Source organism: Xiphophorus couchianus, chromosome 23, assembly GCF_001444195.1.
Source record: "Xiphophorus couchianus chromosome 23, X_couchianus-1.0, whole genome shotgun sequence".
Taxonomy (NCBI): domain Eukaryota; kingdom Metazoa; phylum Chordata; class Actinopteri; order Cyprinodontiformes; family Poeciliidae; genus Xiphophorus; species Xiphophorus couchianus.
Window position 1 is genome coordinate 11,584,920 of NC_040250.1, and position 9,535 is coordinate 11,594,454.

Sequence of the window (9,535 nt, forward strand, 5' to 3'; positions counted from 1 at the left end):
TCTTTTTCTGTCTGTGTTTAATATTTACATGATAAATCTGTTGGTCAGACTTGTTCAATTAACACAAAACACAAAAAGCTGATACATTTAATGAAAATGATGGAAAAACATTTGACCGGCTGCATATAGCTTTCAAACTAAAATTGCAATTTGACAAAATCCTTTATTCCATAACAGCAGCATAGATCTTTTTCTTCTCCATGTTTGCCTTCTTTTTATTGTCATTCATTACTGTGAAGATGACGGCAGAGTAAATATTTGCCTGCCAGTTTTTGCATAGCGCTTGTTTTGCTTGCTGGGCTGCTGACACTGAAGTTAGAAAAAAAGAAAGAAAGAAAATTATGGAAATTACATAGAACATATCAATTAGATTTTTTAGTATAAAAAATGAATGACTTAGGTTACCATTGTTATTGCTTTCCTTTATGGCATAAATAAGGACAGCTAAAACAATTAGGCTGATGGCCAAGCCAAATCCAAAGACAATGTTGATCAACAATGAACAAGTGGTGGTTCCTGTAACGACAACTACAAGAAGAAACTTGGATATGAGTCCAAGATTATTTTTATATATACAAATATTAAAGAATAGCATTGACTGTCATTAATAGTAAATTGGAAATAGTTTATTTGATAAGTGATATTTTGTTTAATTAAGGACTTTATGAGGAAAAATAAACAATACTGTACAAATAGCTACTCTTAAAAAGTAAGTTTAGTGTGGTATATTTAACAAGCTTGTGGTCCTTAGATCTTAAAATAGTGTCAATAAAACCTCAAATGTAAAGATTGACATTAGGTGTTACGCAGTCATTTTTATATCTCTTACAAAATGCTGAGTGAGGAAATCAGAAAATTAAACCATTTATTACGTTGTACAACCGGCTAGCGTAAATAGTTTAGCATACCGCAAGACACTCAGTTATTGTCGACTGAAAATAACATTTAGATTTGACCTTATCCTATTTCTGGATTTTGGATAAAGTATTACATGCATTCATGCATTCATTCATTACGTTGCATCTATTTTACTTTAAAGGCATCTGGCTAGCAATTGCCATGCAGCCACATATCTAATAAAAGTACTCTGCTGTATATATGCTATGTCACCATAGTTGAAGCAAATTCTCTGATAAAGAGAAAATCTAAGACTTTTACCTTCATAATGCCTCTTATCTTCATTTCCAAATAATATCTGCCCACATGCAGCCACAGCACAGTGATAAGTCCCGGCGTCAGAGGTCTCAGAGAAGTTGTAAAAACATTTCTGTGTGGCGGGAGCTTCGGGATTGCTTTCACACTCTTCTCCACTGTTTTCTTGTACATAAAGTAAACTGGGATGAGAATGATCGGATCCAGCTTTGAACCAGTACACCCTGTTATCTGCTGGACATGATTTCCTCTCAGAGTCTGAGAGAACTGAACACTGCAGAGTTTCACCAGTTTCTGGATAAACTAGGCCAGATGGAGGCATCTGAATGATATCAATGATATCTGATTCTAGTCCTGGAAAACAAAACAAAACAAAAACATGTTTCAGTCTCACAATCAAAAGAAAATTACTCATAATATGATTTGTAGGTAATTTATTAATAATATTACCTTCAACTTTTAGAAAGTTACCATTAATAAATATGAAATCAAGCTGTCTGATTTTAATACAGTAGTAAAGTCCATTGTCATTTCTCTTAGCTTTATTAACATATAGAAGAAATTTTCCCTGTTCTTGTTTCGTCTGAATGTGAGAAATCTTGGAAACATCGTCGTCCATGAAGTTAAATGTTGCTCCAAGAAATTCAGGCCAGTTTCCAGAAACAAGTCGGATCCAATACAAAGTTTCTCTGTAGAGAGCAGAGGTCTGGTGTGGACAACTTAGGGTCACATTTTGTCCAACAGTTACCGTTTTTACTTCAAACTTAAATTCTTCAGTACAACCTGCAACACACAAAAAAAATATTCATCACACAATAGCTATTGACAGGAGAAGACAATACATCTTCACTGTGCTAAAGTTATGAATGCTGGCGTAATCTTTGTTTCACGGAAACATTTAGTGTAGATTTCATTCATACTCACAGCCAGCTCTGATCATAAGCAGAAAATATACGATCAAAGGCATTTTGTCACTACACCTCTTCAGACTGTGTACAGTACAGAAGATCATACGATGGGTCAAACTAATATAATTACGTTCAGGGGGAGGGAACTATTTAGTGTGATCTGATTGGCCATTGATGGTGTTTGTTACCTATATAAATCACCTGAATTTTCTAACCTATCCTCACAAAGCAAGCTTTATCATACGTCTCTTCACATGATTACCTAAAATCAGCTCTGTTTGACAACATCAAACCAAAGGTGGATCTCAGGAGATAAAACTCAATGAAACTCATTGCGCGTCTGTGGTCTTAAAGTTTATTTTGCTATTTGATAGTTATTCTCCATCTCTTCAGAAATACCTGACCTGTTTTGATGTTACTACTTCTGTCTGACCATAACAATCTATTAACAAACTATCAATAAAGTATTAATATAGTATTAATATAGTAACTACATTGCTGAACCAGCTCAACATAATCATAACAATCAACAGGGACAGGATTATGAACAAATGAACAAAATGCTTTTCCAGAGCCAAATCCTATTACCTCAGAACTGTAGCCTCTTGACCAAAACAAAAAATGTTTTATATAAAATGATCACTTTCAGTAAGTAAAATTGGGACTAAACATGTAAGCATTTTCCTCTGTAAATATATTTCTAATATGTCTAATGGCATGGAATTGACAGCAGAGGTCAGTAATAACTACATCAACCAGAAAGAAATCAAAGCAATTTAATCCACAGATTAAATTATGTGCCATAAAGTGGAACGAAAATTAAATCAGTGGAGAAAAGGATGTACAAATATGCATAAGGGCAAGAACCAAAAGGAATAAATTGTAGATATTAACTGATTGTTTATAAAAAGGTTTCTCTCCATAAAAGCATTGCACACTGTGGTATGACTGGGAAAGCAGAGACTTTCATAAAAATAGTCTTACTGTTGAAAACATACAGCTATATTTCTGAATCAAACATTCCAGTCAAAAGTAAATCACAAGCGTTCTCAAAAAGGTAACTGGCACTTGTATAACTTTCAGAAAGACAAGGAAATTGCAGGAATAATTTTCCCTACCAACACAAGTAATAAATTCTCATGTACATTTCATGTTATTAGATAAAATTTAATGTGTAGTACGTTTATTTAAGCCACTGGGGATATTCTGAATAGTTAGTTTCCCTCTTTCAATAGTATAGCTAACTATTTTTAGATGTAAAAAGACATAAAAATGCTTGGAATTTACTGTAAAACATAAATAAATTGCTGGACAAATAGAGTCTTAGTCCTGGATGAAACCAAACGTTTGCATCTTGAGTCACTTTATCCATGTAACCAATGGATGGTGAAAGCATTTGAGTACTCAGATATATAAAGATGTGTTTTATATCTAATAAATATAAAATGTGATGGAAACAAAATATTAAATTCAGTTTAAAACGGATTTACAGTAAACACAAAAGAACATCCTTGCTTGTAATGTTCTGCAATTTGAGGGGATTTATGCTGGACCTCTTTAAAATAAATATGTTTCTTATTATCTTAAAAAATGACCAATACACAACCCTACAGTGAGGTCTGGACCACTTAGTGAAGTCACAGTGTAAAGCATCAGCACTTCATTAGAAACAATACGGAAAAGATCATTTGATGCAATAACACACAAAGACATTTTCAAACTGAAAAGCTCCACCTTCTGAAGGAAGCTCCTCCTCACTGTGCAAGTGACGTCACTGGGTGGAGTATAGATGAAAGAGTTAAGGAAGTGTTTGTGGTCACACTTTCCATTCTCTGCACTTCAGAGCAGCTTGGTCAGTGAAGTGCATAAATATCTCCATGTTGAAAAGCAGATGACAGCACTAAAGTCATAAAAGACTGGTATACAAAGTCAGAAAGCAGACAATATTAAAAGGTTTGTTTATAAATCAGGATGACTATGGTGGCACTGAGCTATTGACATAATTTAAAAATATATATTTGTTGTCTCACTAAATTCAACCTAACTCCAGGTGTTCTGCATCAATATCATCATAGAAATTATCTTTGAAAAGTAAAACCTAAATAGTGTGAAGATCAATCCTTCTCAAGCAGATGAAAAATGTAGTTGGCCAAACTCCAGACTAGATCAGTTTGATTTGTGGTTTAACTAATGGTCAACTTCAAAAGTCAACTCATGTTTAAAGTACAGGAAGTATCCAAAAAACAAGGAAGATGTTCAGATATTTATTACTTCCATTATTTGAACAAAATGCCATGCCCATATTTAAATGAGTAAATAAAAAATAAATATAAATGTATTTAATGATTTTAATTATTATTATTAGTTTGTGTTTTATTAGTTGTTTTACCTTAATTTTGTGCACAGAACTACTTTCAGTCATTTAGTTTGACAGAAATCTTAAATGCTGCATGAAAATTTGAGCAATGCTGTGGTTGTGGTTTGTTCATGCGAGGGTGTGAAAACAAAGGGGCTTTCCTTCCTGTCCAAGCTGCAGCTTCATTCTGAAGAAAAAACACTTAAACCGTTTTTTAATTTGCATAAAAAGATACCAGCAAAGTAACACAATAATATTGTTTATAACTAATATTACCCAAGAAACAAGCACAAATTCATTAATGCAAAATTAAGTTGGCTTGAATTCTTTTTCCCCTCAAGCGCTTTTTCTTTCACTGCTTGCTTGTGCAAAAAGGAGAATTGCTAGACTTATTCTATTTGTTGTACCTAGATTGCTTTTGTGAAAGTTATTTTTTAAAAATTGAATGTTTTATAGCCTGTTATGCTTTTTGTAAGCCATTTCTTTATGTTCTGTAACAGGTATAAAAACAAAATTTCATAAAAGTCAGTAAAAAATTGCTGTTTCATTAACATGTTTTAATTTTGACTTTAAAGTAATTAAAATGGGAAATTAAATTACAATTAAATTGATGTGATTGCGCTTTTTCTCTGACTTTGTTTCCTGTTGAAGCAAAGTGTGTGATGCATCTGTTGACAGTAAACAAGTTTTGCGGTCGGTCGAAGGGGTCTGAACCTTTCACCACAACTCCACTCTGTCAGAATAGCTGTGGAAACCTGCTTTGTTTGTGACAGTAGGAAATATGTCAAAGGAAGATTATGAGCTGATAAAATCTCAAATATGTTACTTTGCAACATGGATAGATTTAAGAGAAAGTGATGATGTGAAGCATTATTTTAGAAATAATTTGTATTTATTGCATTCGAACTTTAATGGAAACAAACATGATTGTGTTGAGAGTATTTTTTGCAAACTCTCAAGCATCGCACTGGAAATAAGAGAAGTACTGCCTTTGCAGATTTATTTTATTTTGACAATGTGATCGGGTTGTGTAAAAAAGATTAAATAGTGTCATAAACCATTGAAACACATTTCAGTTTCTATTGTAAATGCTGAAGATGTTAAGGTATCACAATCAATGATAAATATTATTTCATCTCAACAAATATGCAATAAAGCTGCTAATCTTTTAACAATACAAGTAAAATATTTCAAGAAGGGTACCAACACTCCGTTTCTCTTCAAATGTGAATAATTTTATCTAACAATAAGGCATTTTCACCTACATCTAACTAAAATGGCACTGGTTTGAGTTGTGCACTTTGACTTTATGTTGCACACAAACAATAAAAATGAACTTAGTATAATGTATATTTAAAAGCTCCACCCCACATTGGCCCACCTACTTTTTCCTGTCCTTCCCTTTAGTGGGAGGGGCGAGAGGCGGAGCGGTAGGGAGGTGTTTGTGTTCACACCACTGATCTAAAAGTACCTCTGTCACTTTCAGAAATGCAGTCACGTGGAGGTGATGGAAAGTCTCATCTCAAAAGGTGATGCTAAAAGTTGTAACCAAACTCATATATTCCCAAGTGAAGATAATTTTATGTCACTCAGAACTTTAAGATCACTGGAATTCAGTCAGATCACAGAAAAAGTAATTGTATTTTTTGTTTGTTTTTGTCACGATCTGTTTTTCTGTGTATTTATTTCAAGTTTTCTGTATCTTTGAGTCTCTGTGTTGTCCTGTGTCCCCTTGATTATTCCCAGGTGTGTCTCATTCCCTGATTGCCTCCTGTGCATTTAGTGTCACCTGTGTCTCTGTGTCTTTGTCGGGTCCTTGTCATATGCACCAGTCTGTCTTGCTGTCCTTCGGTTGCCTGTGCTACCAGTGCTGAGCTTTGTTTCCCGCTCTGCTGTGCTGGCAGGGTTTTGGACTGTTTTGGATATTCAGACATTTTCATCATTAAACTCCGTTTTTTCACTTCTACCTGGATCCTCAGCGTCTGCCTCTCCACCTCACACCGCACCTCATGACAATTTTTGTTTTATTTACCGAAGTTTACTATTACTATTACATGCATAAACTAAGAGGGAATCAGATTTGTAGAACTGCAATGTACTGTAAACGCAGCACAACATTGTTGTAGGACAGAGTAGCTCCACCCTTTGGTGAGGGAGGATCAAGACTTAACCCAAAAGGAGAGGAGGTCACTGTTCTGACTCAGACACTTTGAGACAAAGAGTCGTAAAACTATGCATGTTGAGGGCTGACATTTAGGCCAGACAAAGAAAATGTGGTCTTAGTAGATATGATTTGGGTGCGAAATCAAGAAAAGAAAAGGAGCAGGAACAAGAGGGAGAAAGAGAGTAGAGATTGGCTGAAAGAGAACCAATGCATCAGCAGCACTGAATTAGATTGTTGTGGACTGAGACAATGTCTAACATGTGGCAGACTTCAAAAAGTAAAGCAACAATATAATATAAGAATACCAGCATTAATCAGCAAACCATTAAGTAAGCATGCAATAAAAAGGCAATTTACAATACTATTCAAACACACCTAATTCAGCCCAGATATTCTCACTGTGAGTCAATCATTAGTCGAGTTAAAGCAATGTCCAAAAATCCAAAAATTGATGGAACAAGATAAAATCTTGTTCTCTTTCAGCATGGTATCCCAGCAGGGGGGTTCTGAGTAGAACATTTTGTACTTTAGATTGGAAACTTAACCCTGAGGAAAGCACCTTTCTTGTAGAGGAATGGAGAGATCGCTACAACAGGCCTCTAAGACACGTCAAGAGACGTCCCATGTCTCCATTCTCCACTGCAGAATGCAGTGTTTGCGGACTGGTTTCTAGAAGTTCTTCAGTGAACAGTTTGTAGATTTTGAAATGGAAAAAAAAATTCAGCGCTCTTATGTCTCAGTTGGAGGCTCACACCAAAGATAAGGCTTTGGGATTCAGGCCTTACTTTTGTAGTGGGGATCAATTCTTATCTGATCAGCTCCGAGTTTTATTGCATTGAGATTGCCAGAGATGTCTTCAGCACAAAGAATGTGATATTTCAAGCAGTGGTATCTTTGATTGAGGTTGAAGGACTTCGCTATGACAGACATTTTGAAGCACTAAAAAACTGTACATCCTTTAAGAGTGTATTGAAAATATTTATTAGTTTGAGCCAAAGGACCCAAAAATGTACACCTTTAAAATAAATGTCAGGATTTTTTTTGTCCATTTCGTATTTTGTGCAGCGACTAAGTAGCATATGAAATGACTGAGGCCAAAGCAACATCTATATCCCCAAAAGAAACATTTAGTCATCCAACTTAAACTGAGACGTCTACTGTCATATCATCAGCCGCTTTCAAAGTGGCTCCCTTTTCAGTGTTTTCAAAGTTTTCAGGTTTAGAGCACATTAGCTTCAGCTTCTATAAATAATTAGCTTTTTTTACAACATCTTTTCACGAACAAACATTCACAGAATTTCACGAAGCAATCATTAGTTTAGAAAACCTTTTAAAATGAAAAGGGCACCTGCATACCAAGTATGGTGGGCTGGCAATCTTCAACGTTTCAGCCAATCACTCTTGGGAAAATACTTCATTACCTTTCGAACTATAGTCTGCATTTGAGCAAGAAGACATTAGTTGTGTGAGAAAAGGCTGTAGCACAATGATTGTCAGGGTGGCTGCCTTGATTGTGTTTTTCAGTACGACTGGTAAGTTATTTATTTTTATTAAAGAAAATAATGATATCGAGTTACTGTTTACATAGAAAACATTCTTGTGTTTTTGAAATAATAAATGTAAATGAATGTATTTTTACAGCTTTCTTTTCATCTGCTATGGCTTCCCACCTGATCAGCTTAACTCTGGTTGACATCGGTGATAATATAACATTCGACTGCATTGTTTCTGAGAAGGAGCTTAAATTTGTTAACTGGTATAAACAATCTCTTGGACACATAGTTGAAATAGTGGCTACTGTGATCCTTGGTCAAACGACAATAACTGAAAAATTTAAAGGCTCTCACTTTGCAATAAAACCAGAAGGGAATCGTTATGATCTCACTATCTTCAATATCAGCAAAGAGGATGAAGCAACATATTTCTGTCACATTGGAACAACATATTCACAGAAGTTCATCAGTGGTACTTTCCTAGCTGTGAATGGTAAGATGCTGTTTTCTGCCTGTAAAATTCACTGACATGTAATGTCTTTTTCATTAACTGTGTTACCTGTGATATTTACCTTGCAGATGATAAACAGCAGAAATCTCTCTACTTGAAACAACATCCAAAGACAGAGTTGGTTCAGCAGGGAGAGACAGTAACTCTCCAGTGTTCACTTCTCTCCAAGAATAAAGAAAAGTCCCAGTGCCCAACTAAACCCAGTATGTACTGGTTCAGAACTGAATCAGAACGATTCCATCCAGGCATCATTTATACTCAGAGGAACATCAGCGACAAAGACTTGGACAGAAGCTGTTCTTACAGTTTATCTGTACGAGACTCCTCTGATGCTGGAATTTACTACAGCGCTGTGGTAGCATGTGGATCAATCGTGATTGGTGAAGGAACCAAAGTGGAGATGAGTATGTGTTTATAATTTTTACTTTTCATAAATACATTACTTTGGTTTGTATTTTTTGGACCACTCAACAACTCGCTGGTAAGTTTCATATCAATTGGAGAGCTCAATTCCTGGGGAACGTTGTGTGGTCGTCAATGATGATTTAATTGTCATTAACATTTTGTTACTTGACTAAAACTTATTACTAACTTATCATGTTTAGTGAATTTTGTTTTCTCTCAACAAAATAAAAATCACTACTCCTGTTTGACATATCTGTATGATTTCTTTTGAAAATGTCCAGTGAAAATTTGAAAATAATTTTATAACCTTGTCTGTGCATTGTTGTTTTATATTAAGAAGTGAAACTTTAACAAATATTCTAAACAGTTTTGAAGATAAAAGTTATCTGTCATATAATATGCTTGTATGTGAAATTTGCATTTCTAGCTCTGGACATGATCTTTTCAATTACCTCTTCCCTAACAACACATATTTTGATTGAGTCTAATGATTCTGTTTGTTCTTTGTTCCAATCTAGGAAAAGATTCAAATCCTCTTGTTGTTGG

The 9,535-nt window shown here is 34.8% G+C and overlaps 1 protein-coding gene across 1 annotated transcript; it reads right to left on the minus strand.

Annotated features, from left to right (window-relative positions):
• Positions 1 to 73: 73 nt before the first annotated feature.
• LOC114138808 (uncharacterized) lies at positions 74 to 2,134 on the minus strand. Its single transcript, XM_028008230.1, has 5 exons — positions 2,077 to 2,134; positions 1,603 to 1,935; positions 1,159 to 1,506; positions 406 to 528; positions 74 to 309 (listed from the first exon to the last, which is right to left on the minus strand). Exons 1-5 carry the CDS (start codon positions 2,117 to 2,119, stop codon positions 164 to 166), a joined length of 993 nt encoding a protein of 330 aa, XP_027864031.1. The 5' UTR covers positions 2,120 to 2,134; the 3' UTR covers positions 74 to 163.
• Between the last annotated feature and the right edge of the window lie 7,401 nt (positions 2,135 to 9,535).

Coding starts and splice junctions, on each gene's coding strand:
- LOC114138808 (XM_028008230.1), bottom strand. CDS start 2,119: ATGCCTTTGATCGTATATTTTCTGCTTATGATCAGAGCTGGCT. Junction 1,507..1,602: donor TAACTTTCTAAAAGTTGAAG/GTAATATTATTA, acceptor TTTGTTTTCCAG/GACTAGAATCAGATATCATT. Junction 529..1,158: donor AGATAAGAGGCATTATGAAG/GTAAAAGTCTTA, acceptor TTCTTCTTGTAG/TTGTCGTTACAGGAACCACC.